A 16,134-nucleotide genomic window follows, 5' to 3' on the forward strand; every position below is an offset into this window, starting at 1 on the left:
GTTTTTTATAATTTCTGGGTCAAGATTCGGCTTTTTCAAGAGAGGCTTTATTACTGCCACTTTTAGTGAGCTTGGTACACATCCGGTGGATAGAGAGCCGTTTATTATGTTCAACATAGGAGGGCCAAGCACAGGAAGCAGCTCTTTCAGTAGTTTAGTTGGAATAGGGTCCAGTATGCAGCTTGAGGGTTTGGAGGCCATGATTACATGTTTGACATTAGCGAAGCTTGCATTAAAGAAAACCTTGTGAGTTCTATAAGATAGATAGCTCTGAATCCATAATAATATTATGGCAAAGGTTGAAAACCCATAACACTTATGTTTTCTCAACTACAAGTTATGGTCAATAATGTCGAAGGCTGCACTGAAATCTAACAGTACAGCTCCCACAATCTTCTTCCTATTGATTTATTTCAACCAATCATCAGACATTTGTGTCAGTGCAGTACATGGTGAGTGCCCTTCTCTATAAGCATGCTGAAAGTCTGTTGTTAATTTGTTTACAGAGAAATAGCATTGTATTTGGTCAAACACCATTTTTTCAAACAGATTGCTAATAGCTGGCAGCAAGCTGATATGTCTGCTGTTAGAACCACTAAAGGCTCTTGGGTAGCGGAATGACTTTGGCTTCCCTCCAGGCCGAAGGACAAAGACTTTCCTCTAGACTCAGATATATAAGCAGAAATCCTCTTCAACTCAGTGAGCCCATGTGGTCAATTGAGGCTAGGAATGCAGCTATAGCAAACCACTGCTTCACCTGTGGAATCAACCTTGTTGGGACAGTAAATACCACCAAAGACTGGTTTATGTTGTTCCACATTATCTCTTTTACAACCTCTTATTACTGAGCCAAGTCCTAGGGGCATTGAAACATCTATTCCGTTCTGCCCTCTACTGCCTCGATAGTCCAATTATCCATGATATACTGGTATCCTCTCTTTTGTGTGTAGCCTCATATAGTATGCCACTGCAAGACTTCACAGCTGGTGAACACAACTACATTATGTATGAACCATCATAATGCAGTTTCCTGAAGAGGACATCTCTCTTGTTTTATGTAGGAGCACTTTAAGAATGAGTTCACCTCTGGGAATGGAAAAAAAAGGTATGAATCTTTCACTGTTTTTTTAGGACAGTGTAGTATCATGCATATTACTGCATATCTGTTTTTCAACTAAGTACTCAATTAACACTGCATCTTTCTGTCAAGAATTTGACATGGATGTCTGCATGAATAGAGATAATTCTGAATAAGTAAAGCATACAAAAGGGATATCCAGAAATGGGTCAGGTCTATACCAGCGTCATTGACAGTGAGCCTCAATGGCATAGACCCATGTTTGATATATGAGCCACACCCCAGTGCAGTGTGTCTGTCTGCCATTTACATTCTGCATCCAGAACAGGCCTGGGGCCAGGTGCCATGTTAACAAGTGTCATGTTGCTGAACGTTAGCCTCACAGCACATTCATATCCATAGACCTCATGACCCATGCATAATGTTGCAGGTTGTCTACCTGTGAAACTCTAACAGACATCACTGTCTGGTCTAACCTGTATCATGTTCAGTTACACAATAACATAAACCTGGTATATTACATTTGCATAAGTAGTTTGCACTACTATATCTGCAGATGACTGGGAGGTGTGGGGAGTATTCAGAGGAGCTCACCAGGGCAACCAAGCATGACTTCAAGCCGAACATTATCAAGGAGTAGAAGATCGATATGACCTGAAGATACCCCTAAACAAAGAGACGTGCTGCACTGTAGACAGTAGGCTATCTCAATGAGAGGACATGAGGTCAATGTTGAGGAAGACATGATTAGTGCTATCAAGATTATTAACAGACCAAACAAGCCAACCATAAGCTAAAGCAAAGAATGTGTTCAAATTATTTTATTGAGTACAGTACATACATGGAATTGTATATTTCATAAAAATAAAGCCATTTTAACACATTCCATTTGTTCATAACAAAAATACACAAGCAGGAATAAATCATTGTCATCCCATTTAGATTGGGAAAATATGTTATCATGGTAAAATGAAAATTAAATAATACATAATTATGGCTGGTACAAAAACCAAAGTGCAATAACATCATCCATGATACCAAAATATAAAAATAAATGTTGAAAGAGAATAAAGAAGTCATTCTGTGTGTTGCCTCCACTTGATTGTTATTTTCAACAGAAAATATCTTATGATCTAATAATTCCTTTAAAACTTGGAAGGTAGTGTTAAATATGTCATATACTGAAGCAAAACCTGCAAGGCATCCATCTACCGGGTACCGACTATTTCACACTTTCCACTGTCTCCATTCTCCCTTTTCCAAACTCAAAGAGCATGGAGATCGAGGCATGTAGTGCAACACGGACAAAACGTCAGACAGTGGAGGCTGGTGGGATGAGCTATAGGAGGATCAGGCTGATTGTAATGGCTGGAATGGAATTAATGGGACGGATTCGAACATGTGGTTTCCATGTTTGATACAGTTTCATTAATTCCATGCCAGCCATTACAATGGGCCCGTCCTCCTATAGCTCCTCTCACCAGCCTCCACTGCCTCCAGATGAAACTATAACTGATTCTCTGTAATAATCTCCTTGATGTGAACGACACTGACATGGACTGTAATCATTGGTTCACACAACAAAAGCAAAGTCTGTACAAAGCAGCAGGCTGAGGTTGAACATGATGTCCTGATGACTGACACCGTGGCCTGCCAGGCAGATTTGGTTCCATAAACAGGCTATGGGTCAAGGTGTATTGCATTAAAGAAAATACATTTGTAACATGGGTTTGTTATTGTAGTACAACACATTAGACTCTATGGACATTAATTACCTGAGTCTTTTAAAAACAATTTCTCCCTCTATTCCATGTTATTAGAAAATACTAAATAATACATGAAGTTTAACAAACAGTATCAAAATAACTATTAATAAAATAAGACGAGGCTAGTCTAAGGGGATGAAAGCAGCAATACATGGCCCATCAGACTTGCATGACACCAGGTAAAACCAAAGAAAGCATCATGTTGCCATAAGCCCTTGTATGTGCATTGTTTTGTCCTCTCCAAGTCTAGAATCAACTTGAGTGTCATGTTATTTTTTCCACCCAACATTAGGAAAAGGATTTCAAGTCTTGCACTGCTCACCATTTCACACATCAATTGGTAGAATCAACTAACTGAAGTAAAACTAAACAAAATGGGACACAGGAAAAATTCATTTATTCTATATCATCTATCTGCTTGTCCCCCAACCAACTTACAAACCACACTTTATTTATGTCTTCAGTGATTATTCCTTTACACACTGACAACTAGCATGGGCTATGTGAAGTGAGGCGGGTGTGGTGACGTTGGAGTGGTGTTGTGTGTTCGGTGAGCAGTCAGTTAGCCCTGGAGAGGACAGCCCGGGACCATCTACAACACTGGGCTAGAGCTGGAACCAGCAGTCCCAGTTCAGGGACCTGTAGACCCACTGGTGTGTCATCATAGTGAGGATGGGGCGCCATAGCAATGTGGAGACCATCTGCATCTTCATTGTCCCTAAGCCATCAGCTCTCCTTGAAGATGAAAAGAATATCCTCATCTGTCCCGTAGCTCATTCGAGCCTCTTCAAAGTTACTAATGCTGGTGCAACACACACCTGTAAGCAAAACACACAAAGGCTTTCGGTCAATGTGATATTTTCACTCTTACTCAATCTCTCTGTGCTTATTGACAAGAACATGGTCAACTTTTCACCCTCTGGTTACATGTTCATGCAAAGCACCATGCAGGGCACAGAGTCAGGTGCAGGTGTTATGTTATTGTGAAATTTATTAAGAAGCACTTAGATTTAGAACTTGGAATGCCAAAAAATACAATGTGATTTATTCCACACTTATACTTAATGAATATATGGGTCTAGTAAGTCAGTGGCCCTGTCTACTGTTGGAAATGTGTAGAGGGAGGACTAACGGTCTGAGTAGGCAGGGTTGTTGTAGAAGATGCAGCCAGTGCTCCGGTTGAAGCCGCACACCACCACAAAATGACCCTGGTATTCTGGCTTCCTGCAGAAGCACTTCTGGCCCACAGGCAGGAAACAGCAGTACTTGACAGGCGAAGAGCAGAGTTCACACACCAGAACCACAGCGTTGACCAGCACTATGGCCACATGGCCCTGGTCAATATGTTCCTGGATTTCCTGAATTGTCACAGAGCTACAGGTGACATTCAAAAAGGCAGAAAGTTAGCATCTCTTAGTTGTTTTCTGTCTAGGTCTGTAAAAAAACTATTACTAACCAGACAAGCTGGTAGATTTGGAACAATTTGTCTTTTTTCTATATCCGTGCAAGTTTTTCACAAAGTTAACTAACCATTTATTCACCACCACACCCTTGCTTTCAGCCTTTAGGAAGAGTTCGTTGACTCGGTCTTCCTCAGTGTCAAAATGCTTCTTGTAGAAGGACTGGAAACAGATGAAAGAAACATAAACATGGTAAGTCTCTCAGGTACGTATTAGTTAAGGACATTTGTTATGGTGGGCTACATGATAATTAAATGTACTTAACCTTACATTATAACTATTGTACTTGTGATGGCCTACAAAGTGTTGACTCATTACCTGATTCCTGAAGCCCTTGTCAACACCCAGTGTCTGAGTGCAGAAGCGGTGCCGGACCCTCAGCTGGCACATGAGGTAAGCCAAGTCAATTGTCCAGACGCTCTGCGTCAGCTTCAACTCCCAGCAAGCACCCTGAAACTCCTCATCACTCACAGGGTGGAGGTACCTGCCAAATTATTTTATATGATGAAGTCTTCAGCTACACAATGCACTGTAGTTAAAATGCAGACCCATGTCTGTATGCAGTATATGATGAAAGGTCCTCTTACTTCAAAACCATTCTGGAGCAGGCTAATCCACAGTCCCAATGGTACAGCTGCCGAATGACAGGTACATTCAGCAGGACAGCATCATCTGTCAAAAACAAGATGTGATGAGGCTGATGGAAAGAATTACACAATTTTAGCTACCGGTCTCACCTGGCCTATAATATGTCAGTTTCCTACTGTTGTGGCAAGCTTCTCCAAATTAATTAAAATCATGTTTACAAAAGTAAATAACTACTGTAGCTAGCTAACTAATGTTTTTCTAATGGGTTGGACATTCCTTTAGCATCACTGATAAACACAGCAAGTGTTATTTACATGTGACAATGTCATGAGATGGATGGGATGCCCTGGTTCGATCCCGGGCTGTAACACAACCGGCCGTGATCGGGAGTCCCTTAGGGCGGCGCACAATTGGTTCAGCGTCGTCCGGGTTAGTTGGGGGTTTGGCCGGGGTAGGCCGTCATTGTAAATAATGAGTTGTTCTTAATTGCCTTGCCTAGTTAAATAAAGGTTAAATTAAAAAAATGCTTTTGCTTCACATTAAATTGGTGGTTAGCTAGCTAAGTTAGGTGGGGTCTACTACCATTCACAAAACACTCTCTAGATAACTAGAGCACACGTACCTGACATTCTGTTGGTGTGTTCTTTGCTGCTAGATGCAAATCACAAACTAGTTAGACTTGCTTACGGTCGGTAGCTAGTTAATCCTTCGGAGTTGGATTGCCTCATGAGGGTGTTGGCTAGCACTGCCTGGCGCTAGCAACCGAATTAGTGTACTCTAGAACATATCATTATTTACATCTGGTTGGTCGACTTAATAGTCAATTCGCCCACTAACTGTTAGATCATTGAAAGTGGATTCATGTGAATTGTTTAATGTTTTCTTGTACTGATAGCTAAGCTAGTTCTGTTCGGATAGCTAGCTGGGTTTCTTCAAATAATTGATACGAACGAGGATTGCGAGTCAAACTCACTTCCGGTAGCTAGTGGCGCCCGCACACCCAAATGTTGTTTATAGCGCGCGCACACACACACGCACACACTTAAAAGTGGATCCAGAAACTACACTGCCACCAAAATAACCCTGGTCGCAAACAAGAACAACATCTATCACAGAGTGTATCCCAAATTATTAGAGTCGCTTAATTGTTGTTCATACTATAGATGGAATATAAAAAAACGTATTAAATTGAATTGAGCGTTGTCTGTAAAAGAAAAAAGCTTTAGTAGTGAACTAAACTGCACCGTTGGCAGGACGTCAGTAGGTGGCAGCACACACAGTTCTCGCTCTAGTTTTCACCCTGCATCGCCACAGATAGAACAATGAGCTATTAGTTATAAAACGTCTTTGCCATGTCTATGAGTGAAACAAACAGGAAATACACGGGTCTGGAGAGGCTAGCTTTCAAACAAGCAGGACATCTTTGCCATTCACCCATAGCTAGACTAGACCTAAATAAAAATATTAGCAATCTAGCTGAATAATTTCCACGAACTTGTTAGCAAGGATTTAAACGGTAAGACATTACGGTTATCATAATCTATCTAGCTATTAGCATTATAGCAGTGCACACGGAAATGAGCTAGCTACAGTACGTATCATTCGGCGCTAACGTTAGATAGTTATCGTTAGCCAACGTTAGCTACCAAGCATAGCTAGCTAACATCCAGCTAGCCAATTCCATTCATCCTGTTTTAGCTACTAACGTTTAACTACTGATTTTAGTGACAAATAACATCAACCAGAAGCTAACTGTTTTATATTTCCCTAAAACCATTACTGTATTTGTGGTGGTGCTCAGAAAGATGTCCATTGGAGTGCCAATCAAAGTCCTTCATGAAGCTGAGGGCCACATCGTTACCTGCGAGACCAACACCGGGGAGGTGTACCGGGGGAAACTCATTGAAGCTGAGGACAACATGAACTGCCAGGTAATAACATGCGTCTCAAACTTTAAAGTGGATTTCATGCCTAACATGAATTACAATTTTATATAATGTATCATTCTGAACATGTTGCATCAAGTTCTCTTAAGTTCTAAGTTCCTTACTAGTCTATATTTTAATATTATGATGGTCCCGTGTGGCTCAGTTGGTAGAGCATGGTGTTTGCAATACCAGGGTTGTGGGTTCGATTCCCACGGGGGACCAGTAAAAAAATGTATTCATTCACTACTGTAAGTCGCTCTGGATAAGAGCATCTGCTAAATGACTAAAATGTACAAATCAGCATCTCTTTTCCCTGAAGCCCTCATAAAGAGTAGTCCTCCACAACCTACCCGCCAACCTCTCCCTTTCTAATCTAATTTGATGTATTTCTTATTCAACATTCTGTCCCCTCCAGATGGCCAACATCACAGTGACTCACAGAGATGGCCGTGTAGCCCAGCTGGAGCAGGTGTACATCCGAGGCAGCAAGATCCGATTCCTTATTCTACCAGACATGCTGAAGAACGCACCAATGCTAAAGAGTATGAAGAACAAGAACCAGGGAGCTGGAGCTGGGAGAGGCAAAGCTGCCATTCTCAAAGCACAAGGTATAGATTTTATTACATTCTGGCCCTAATCAGATCTTCTTTGAATCCAACTGGCCTGCGTGCGCCATCATGCCAACTCTTTGTCAGTCATTGTGATGCCAAACGTGTTTGGCTTGACTATAACAGCAATGGAGTTGGCGTTAGCAGGAGCACAAAGAGATCTAGGCCCAGGCTAGTATCCTATTGGATTTGCTACATAAATTATGGAAGCAGATTATTGTAATAATGTATGTTGATTGATGAACAATTTGCTTTGTCTCCTCTCCCAGTGGCTGCTAGGGGTCGAGGACGTGGAGGGATGGGAAGAGGAAATATGTTCCCGAAAAGACGATAATTTTAAAAATGATTTTCTACTTTCTATAATACCGCTTGTTTGTTGTTATTTTGTTGATAAATGATGCGAAATACCATTTCCATATTAAAATGATTTTCTTAATATTTATCTGTTCCTTGTTATCAGGTAGCAAATAACTTTAGAGTAGCCATAATAGATTCTGACCCTACGCTTGCTTACAGCTGCACTGGGGTCGAACAGGTTTCCTGTTTAGATTAAAACACAGTGGAGCCGGTGCAAGATATGGCTCGGGAAATATACCTCAATGTAGGGATGAGAAATTAGTTGTACGCCGAATTGTCCCATTATCCCAACTGTAACATTGAGGAGATTGAACGACTGCTAGTTTAAGTAAACTGCTGTTTTTGTTCTCATGCTAGCTAGCAGTAGCCATTGGCGTTGTTATGGAATGTTCCGTTGAACAACAAAAGAGCTGATTGGCTGACACTACCATTCCAAAATGTCTGCTCTTGCTTCTGCTACCTAGAATTAGGACGAAAAGGGCAGTTTTCTGTAACTAGCAGTCGTTCAATCTTATCGGTATAACAGTTGAGGTAAAGGGACAATTCGGAGTACAACGCATTTCTCATTCCTGGATTATGGTTTGTCTTCTGAGCCATATCTCATGTCTTAATCTAAACAGGAAGCCTGTCGACCGCAGTGCACATATAAGCAAGCATTCTGGCTAAACTTCAGAGCAGTTTGATAGGTCGTACACTGAAGAGGCTTAGTTGAAAAGTTAAGGAAATATGAGTGTATGCATGATGTTTAGTGGCAGGGGCTGGATATTGGAGGTGGGTAAAGGTCTGGACAAAAAGAGCATGGCTTCAAGGTTCTTGTTTACACATTATAAGCGGTTTTGTAGTACTTTGCAAACCTGTGGAAATAACATAGTCTTATTGAAAAGCTACATTTATTCTCTTTAGAGTATTGTGTCCACATGTTCATTGATCTCACCTAAAGTTGTATTCAGGAGCTACAGTTGAAGTCAGAAGTTACATACACTTAGGTTGGAGTCATTAACTTGTTTTTCAACCACTCCACAAATTTCTTAACAAACTATAGTTTTGGCAAGTCGGTTAGGACATCTACTTTGTGCATGACACAAGTAATTTTTCCAACAATTATTTACAGAAAGATTATTTCACTTACGATTCACTGTATCACAATTCCAGTGGGTCAGAAGTTTACATACACTAAGTTGACTGTACCTTTAAACAGCTTGGAAAATTCCAGAAAATGATGTCTTGGCTTTAGAAGCTTCTAATAGGCTAATTGACATAATTTGAGTCAATTGGAGGTGTACCTGTGGATGTATTTCAAGGCCTACCTTCAAACTCAGTGCCTCTTTGCTTGACATCATGGGAAAATCAAAATAAATCAGCCAAGACCTCAGAAAAAAAATTGTGGACTTCCACATGTCTGGTTCATCCTTGGGAGCAATTTCCAAACGCCTGAAGGCACCACGTTCATCTATACAAACAATTGTATGCAAGTATAAACACCATTGGACCACGCAGCCATCATACTGCTCAGGAAAGAGACGTGTTTTGCCTCCTAGAGATGAACGTACTTTGGAACGTACTTTGATTGCAAATCAATCCCAGAACAACAACAAAGGATTTTTTGAAGATGCTGGAGGAAACGGGTACAAAAGTATCTATATCCACAGTAAAACTAGTCCTATATCGACATGATCTGAAAAGCCACTCAGCAAGGAAGAAGCCACTGCTATAAAACCGCCATTAAAAAGCCAGACTACGGTTTGCAACTACACATGGAGACAATGATTGTACTTTTTGGAGAAATGTCCTCTGGTCTGATGAATCAAAAATAGAACTGTTTGGCCATAATGACCATCGTTATGTTTGGAGGAAAAAGGGGGATGCTTGCAAGCCGAAGAACACCATCCCAATCGTGAAGCACAGGGGTGGCAGCATCATGTTGTGGGGGTACTTTGCTGCAGGAGGGACTGGTGCACTTCACAAAATAGATCGCATCATGAGGTAAGAAAATGATGTGGATATATTGAAGCAACATCTCAAGACATCAGTCAGGAAGTTAAAGCTTGGTCGCAAATGGGTCTTCCAAATGGACAATGACCCCAAGCATACTTCAAAAGTTGTGACAAAATGGCTTAAGGACAACAAAGTCATGGTATTGGAGTGGCCATCACAAAGCCCTGACCTCAATCCTATAGAAGATTTGTGTGCAGAACTGAAAAAGCGTGTCCGAGCAAGGAGGCCTACAAACCTGACTTAGTTTCACAAACTGTGTCAGGAGGAATGGACCAAAATTCACCCAACTTATTGTGGGAAGCTTGTGGAAGGCTACCCGAAACGTTTGACTTAAGTTAAACGATTTAAAGGCAATGCTTACAAATACTAATTGAGTGTATGGAAACTTCTGACCCACTGGGAATGTGATGAAAGAAATAAAAGCTGAAATAAATCATTCTCTCTACTATTATTCTGACATTTCACATTCTTAAAATAATGTGGTGATTCTAACTGACCTAAGACAGGGAATGTTTACTAGGATTAAATGTCAGGAATTGTGAAAAACTGAGTTTAAATGTATTTGGCTAAGGTGTATGTAAACTTCTGACTTCAAATGTACATTGTTCTCAGAATTTTTATGTCCAGCCTGCGGAAAGAGTACTTAGGGCCACAGGTCCCAGCTCCAGTCAATCACAATCCCAAGAATGCCACCCTTAACAACATAACCATGATATAGTCTAATTTCAAAATTCAGCTATTTAGCGAATTTTACACAGAATATACAAGACATTAAGAACACCTCTTTCTATGAAAGACTGACCAGGTGAAAGCTATGATCCCTTATTGATGTCACTTGTTAAATCCACTTCAATCAGTATAGATGAATGGGAGGAGACAGGTTAAAGAAGGATTGTGTATGTGTGTCATTCAGAGGGTGAATAGGCAAGACAAAATATTTAAGTGCCTTTGAATGGGATATGGTAGTAGGTGCCAGGCCAGGCGCATCGGTTTGTGTGAAGAACTGCAATAATGCTGGGTTTTTCATGCGCAACAGTTTCTTGTGTGTATGAAGGATGGTCCACCACCCAAAGGACATCCAGCCAACTTGACACAACTGTACGAAGCATTGGAGTCAATATAGGCCTACATCCCTGAGGAACACTTTTGACACTTTGGATAGTCCATACCCCGATGAATTGAGACTGTTGTGGGGGTGCAACTCAATGTTAGGAAGGTGTCCCTAATGTTTGGTATACTTAGTGTATATACACCACAGAGTTACACTATTGCCCAAATAGCCTATAGCCTGATGGGCATGGATGAAGCCCTTATTAAATTGTGACACAAACCAAACACATCATAACTGCTGAGAATAACTTCAGGAATATCTAGTATGGGCTTATGCAGAGTCAAATCTAAATGGGACCTGAGAAAAGAAAGTGAGTGGCTACATGTTATACCCTGATAGCCATGGTCTGAATGTCCTCCTCAGTTTCAGTGACCATGTCTTTGAAGCAGAAGATGGGACAGTTGGGGTCTGATGTGCGATTGAAATCACATTGCTTCAGATATGAAGGGTTAACATCAGCCAAAATGTTTATTCTGCAAGAGACTAATGGAGAAAATATGGGGTATTCTGCAGAATAAAATAGAACTCTTAAGCAGGTGCCCTGCCTTTATTCCTACATGTTTCACTTGAGTGCAACACAAACATACAGTGCCTTTGGAAAGTATTCAGACCCCTTGACTTTTTCCACATTTTGTTACGTTACGTCCTTATTCTAAAATGGATTAAATAAATACAATTCTCAGCAATCTACACACACTAACCCATAATGACAAAGCAAAAACAGGTTTTTAGAATTAAAACAGAAATACCTTATTTACAGAAGTATTCAGACCCTCGAAATTGAGCTCCAGTGCATCCTGTTTCCATTGGCCATCCTTGAGATGTTTCTACAACTTGATTGGAGTCCACCTGTGGTAAATTCAATTGAACATTATTTGGAAAGGCACACACCTGTCTATATAAAATCCCACAGTTGACAGTGCATGTCAGAGCAAAAACCAAGCCACGAGGTCGAAATAATTTTCCGTAGAGCTCCGAGACAGAATTGTGTCTAGGTACAGATCTGGGGAAAGGTACCAAAACATTTCTGCAGCACTGATGGTCCCCAAGAACACAGTGGCCTCCATCATTCTTAAATGGAAGAAGTTTGGAAGCACCAAGACTCTAGAGCTAGCCGCCAAACTGAGCAATCAGGGGAGAAGGGCCTTGGTCAGGGAGGTGAGCAAGAACCCGATGGTCACTCTGACAGAGCTCCAGAGTTCCTCCGTGGAGATGGGAGAACCTTACAGAAGGACAACCATCTCTGCAGCACTCCACCCATCAGGCCTTTATGGTAGACTGGCCAGACGGAAGCCGCTCCTTAGTAAAAGGCTCATGACAGCCTGCTTGGAGTTTTCCAAAAGGCACCTAAAGGACTGTCAGACCTTGAGGAACAAGATTGAACTCTTTGGCCTGAATGTCAAGCATCACGTCTGGAGGAAACCTGGCACCATCACTACGGTGAAGCATGGTGGTGGCAGCATCATGCTGTGGGGATGTTTTTCAGCGACAGGGACTGGGAGACTAGTCAGGATCAAGGGAAAGATGAACAGAGCAAAGTATAGAGAGATCCTTGATGAAAACATGAGCCAGAGCGTTCAGGACCTCAGACTGGGGTGAAGGTTCACCTTCCAACAGGACAACGACCCTAAGCACACAGCCAAGACAACACAGGAGTGGCTTCGGGACAAGTCTCTGAATGTCCTTGAGTGGCCCAGCCAGAGCCCGGACTTGAACCTGATTGAACATCTCTGGAGAGACCTGAAAATAGCTGTGCAGCAACGCTCCCCATCCAACCTGACAGAGCTTGAGAGGATCTTTAGAGAAGAATGGGAGAACCTCCCCAAATACAGTTGTGCCAAGCTTATAGCGTCACCCAAGACTAGAAGCTGTAATCACTGCCAAACGTGCATCAACTAATTGAGTAAAGTGTGATATCTCTGTTGTTTTTCATTGTCATTTTGAGGTATTGTGTGTAGATTGATGACGGAAAAAAACCTATTTTATCCATTTTAGAATAAGGCTGTAACGTAACAAAATGTGGAAAAAGTCAATGGGTCTGAATACTTTCCGAATGCACTGTAATGTATTCTTATTTACTCAGGTAGTTTAGTGTCTATTTCAAGAGGACCCCAAGATAGCATCTCACAGGTATTGACAGTGTCTGAGTAGTTTACGCATAGCCCTGTCTGCATACCTTTGAAGAGAGTAATATGATTAGAGACATTGCTATATAGTTATTCAAATATATTGCAGGATGATTCAGAAAATGTTAATGAATTTTAGGACACATTTCTCTGGAGCAGTAGATATGTATTTACTTATGACACTCTGAATGAATATTTCAGCCATCTCTTTGCTGGTTGCTGCCCTTGTTAACAATTCTACAAGGATTCATCAGCAAGACATGGAGGTTTACCGTTGCCACGGACATCACTGGATCCATCTGTGCAGTCACTGTCTGACATGCAAATGGTGTATTGGTTTGGGAGCTTAAGAAGATACAGGATCACATTTCACTAACATTCAAATACCTTTTTGACTACAATTGAAAAAAAGGTTGTATAAGTAAATGTATTAATGTGTAACTACAGTCTCATTATACATTTTACAATATATTTTTAGTAGTGTTCAATTCAAACAATAACATAACGTTTCACAATATAGCCTATTATACTTTTCAGTATATTTTAAAGAAGAAATGTAACGGCCGTGGTCAGAATTAGACCAAGGTGCAGCGGAGGATATGTTCATCTTAGCAATTTAATTGAAAAAGAGAACACTTTACAAAAATAAACCAAAGACGACAGCAAAACAGTCCTGTCAGGAAAACACACTAACAGAATACAATCACCCACAAAACCCAAAGGAAAAACAGGCTACTTATGTGTGACTCCCAATCAGCAACAACGAACTACAGCTGTGCCTGATTGGGAGCCACACACAGCCAAAGCAAAGAAACCAGCCAACATAGAAAAATGAACATAGAACGCCCACCCAATGTAACACCCTGGCCTAACCAAAATAAAGAACAAAAAACCCCTCTCTATGGCCAGGGCGTTACAAGAAATCAGAAACGTACCTTTGAACAGCTCAGTTGAGTTTGATTGGGGGTGACGATCATGTTAGTCTGCCAGACAAAGATCACATTTTCCTCAAACAAATCCCCTTATACGCAAATATAAAAACAGTTAAATACAATTTGAACTGAAACTGACCAAAAGGTGATACACTGTAGATGAGGTGTATTGAGTATATGATGCTACCTGAGCGGGGATGTAATCACACAAATCCCACACACGGGCACCCAGATCAGCGATGTTGGGGAAGGCAGTGCCCTTCACCTAGGTGGTGACAGAGCTGATCACTGAGTCTGTCTCCTGGTAAGACTTTTGCACCGTACAGACATACCTGCAGTATAACAGGTTAGACACGACACAAGAAGAAACAAGTGTAGAGTGATACAATCACACATCATCCACTATGACTTAATATAGATGGCTTTGTAATAGAAACTGAATTATTGAAGCCCCAATTTACCCGAACACATAAAAGATGACCAGAAACTGGATTAATCTAAAGACAGCTCCCACCACTTTGCTCTTAGCCACAATAATTCCTAATGTTTCATAATCAAACAAACAGCAGAGGCAGCTCTGACAAGCAGCTCTGACAGCTACAGCAGCCCGTCTTCTGAGTTATGGATATACTGTAGCAAACTAGCAATGGGAGTGATACAAGAGGTAAACAGGCCTCACACTCACAGCCTGCTGAGATAATAGTAAAATCATCTTCATGGCTAGTATGAAAACTACAACTGACCAGTGGTCATACATTTCTTTTGGGGGCTTAACTGTTTTGCAAGTTATTTTGGCATTAATACGTCTCATACACCAGTTTGCAAACAATGTAAAAAATATATATATACTATAAACTCAGCAAAATAAAATGTCCCTTTTTCATGACCCTGTCTTTCAAAGATAATTCATAAAAATCCAAATAACTTCACAGATCTTCATTGTAAAGGGTTTAAACACTGTTTCCCATTCTTGTTCAATAAAGCATAAACAATGATGTACCTGTGGAACGGTCGTTAAGACACTAACAGCTTACAGGTGGTAGGCAATTAAGGTCACAGTTATGAAAACTTAGGACACTAAAGAGGCCTTTCTACTGACTCTGAAAAACACCAAAAGAAGGTTGCCCAGGGTCCCTGCTCATCTGCATGAATGTGCCTTAGGCATGCTGCAAGGAGGCATGAGGACTGCAGATGTGGCCAGGGCAATAAATTGCAATTTCCGTACTGTGAGACGCCTAAGACAGCGCTACAGGGAGACAGGACGGAAAGCTGATCGTCCTCGCAGTGGTAGACCACGTGTAACAACACCTGTGCAGGATCAGTACATCTGAACATCACACCTGCGGGACAGGTACAGGATGGCAACAACAACTGCCCGAGTTACACCAGGAACGCACAATCCCTCCATCGGTGCTCAGACTGTCCGCAATAGGCTGAGAGAGGCTGGACTGAGGGCTTGTAGGCCTGTTGTAAGGCATGTGCTCACCAGACATCACCGGCAACAACGTCGCCTATGGGCACAAACCCATCGTCGCTAGACCAGACAGGACTGGCAAAAAGTGCTCTTCATTGACGAGTCGCGGTTTTGTCTCACCAGGGGTGATGGTCGGATTCGCATTTATCTTTGAAGGAATGAGCGTTACACCGAGGCCTGTACTCTGGAGCGGGATCGATTTGGAGGTGGAGGGTCCGTCATGGTCTGGGGCGGTGTGTCACAGCATCATCGGACTGAGCTTGTTGTCATTGCAGGCAATCTCAACGCTGAGCGTTACAGGGAAGACATCCTCCTCCCTCATGTGGTACCCTTCCTGCATGCTCATCCTGACATGACTCTCCAGCATGACAATACTACCAGCCATACTGCTCATTCTGTGCGTGATTTCCTGCAAGACAGGAATGTCAGTGTTCTGCCAAGGCCAGCGAAGAGCCCGGATCTCAATCCCATTGAGCACGTCTGGGACCTGTTGGATCGGAGGGTGAGGGCTTGGGCCATTCCCCCTAGAAATGTCTGGGAACCTGCAGGTGCCTTGGTGGAAGAGTGGGGTAACATCTCACAACAAGAACTGGCAAATCTGTTGCAGTCCATGAGGAGGAGATGCACTGCAGTATTTAATGCAGCTGGTGGCCACACCAAATATTGACTGTTACTTTTGATTTTGACCTCCCCCTTTGTTCAGGGACACAT

The 16,134-nt window shown here is 41.8% G+C and overlaps 2 protein-coding genes across 4 annotated transcripts; one reads left to right on the forward strand and one right to left on the reverse strand.

Moving 5' to 3' along the window:
* Positions 1-1,884: 1,884 nt before the first annotated feature.
* LOC106585462 (protein GUCD1) lies at positions 1,885-5,886 on the reverse strand. Of its 2 annotated transcripts, XM_045706727.1 has the most exons (7): positions 5,515-5,885; positions 5,207-5,387; positions 4,892-4,976; positions 4,623-4,788; positions 4,375-4,466; positions 3,977-4,218; positions 1,885-3,662 (listed from the first exon to the last, which is right to left on the reverse strand). In XM_045706727.1, the coding sequence occupies exons 3-7, from the start codon at positions 4,900-4,902 to the stop codon at positions 3,571-3,573; spliced, it is 603 nt and encodes a 200-aa protein (XP_045562683.1). In that variant the 5' UTR covers positions 4,903-4,976; positions 5,207-5,387; positions 5,515-5,885; the 3' UTR covers positions 1,885-3,570. The 2 variants fall into 2 exon arrangements, with proteins under 2 accessions (XP_045562683.1, XP_014027162.1); XM_014171687.2 differs by lacking the exon at positions 5,207-5,387 and having other exon boundaries at positions 5,515-5,886.
* A 281-nt stretch (positions 5,887-6,167) lies between these two features.
* Positions 6,168-7,866, forward strand: LOC106585463 (small nuclear ribonucleoprotein Sm D3). Of its 2 annotated transcripts, none has more exons than XM_014171688.2 (4): positions 6,168-6,408; positions 6,694-6,823; positions 7,236-7,428; positions 7,698-7,866. In XM_014171688.2, exons 2-4 carry the CDS (start codon positions 6,698-6,700, stop codon positions 7,760-7,762), a joined length of 384 nt encoding a protein of 127 aa, XP_014027163.1. In that variant the 5' UTR covers positions 6,168-6,408; positions 6,694-6,697; the 3' UTR covers positions 7,763-7,866. The 2 variants fall into 2 exon arrangements, with proteins under 2 accessions (XP_014027163.1, XP_014027164.1); XM_014171689.2 differs by having other exon boundaries at positions 6,222-6,408; positions 6,698-6,823.
* The last annotated feature ends 8,268 nt before the right edge of the window (positions 7,867-16,134 follow it).

This window comes from Salmo salar, chromosome ssa24 (assembly GCF_905237065.1).
Source record: "Salmo salar chromosome ssa24, Ssal_v3.1, whole genome shotgun sequence".
Classification (NCBI taxonomy): Eukaryota; Metazoa; Chordata; class Actinopteri; order Salmoniformes; family Salmonidae; genus Salmo; species Salmo salar.

Coding starts and splice junctions, on each gene's coding strand:
- LOC106585463 (XM_014171688.2), top strand. CDS start 6,698: ATGTCCATTGGAGTGCCAATCAAAGTCCTTCATGAAGCTGAGGGCCAC. Junction 6,824..7,235: donor AGGACAACATGAACTGCCAG/GTAATAACATGC, acceptor TGTCCCCTCCAG/ATGGCCAACATCACAGTGAC. Junction 7,429..7,697: donor TGCCATTCTCAAAGCACAAG/GTATAGATTTTA, acceptor CTCCTCTCCCAG/TGGCTGCTAGGGGTCGAGGA.
- LOC106585462 (XM_014171687.2), bottom strand. Junction 4,789..4,891: donor TGCTCCAGAATGGTTTTGAA/GTAAGAGGACCT, acceptor ATAATTTGGCAG/GTACCTCCACCCTGTGAGTG. Junction 4,219..4,374: donor GGTGTGGTGGTGAATAAATG/GTTAGTTAACTT, acceptor TGTCACCTGTAG/CTCTGTGACAATTCAGGAAA.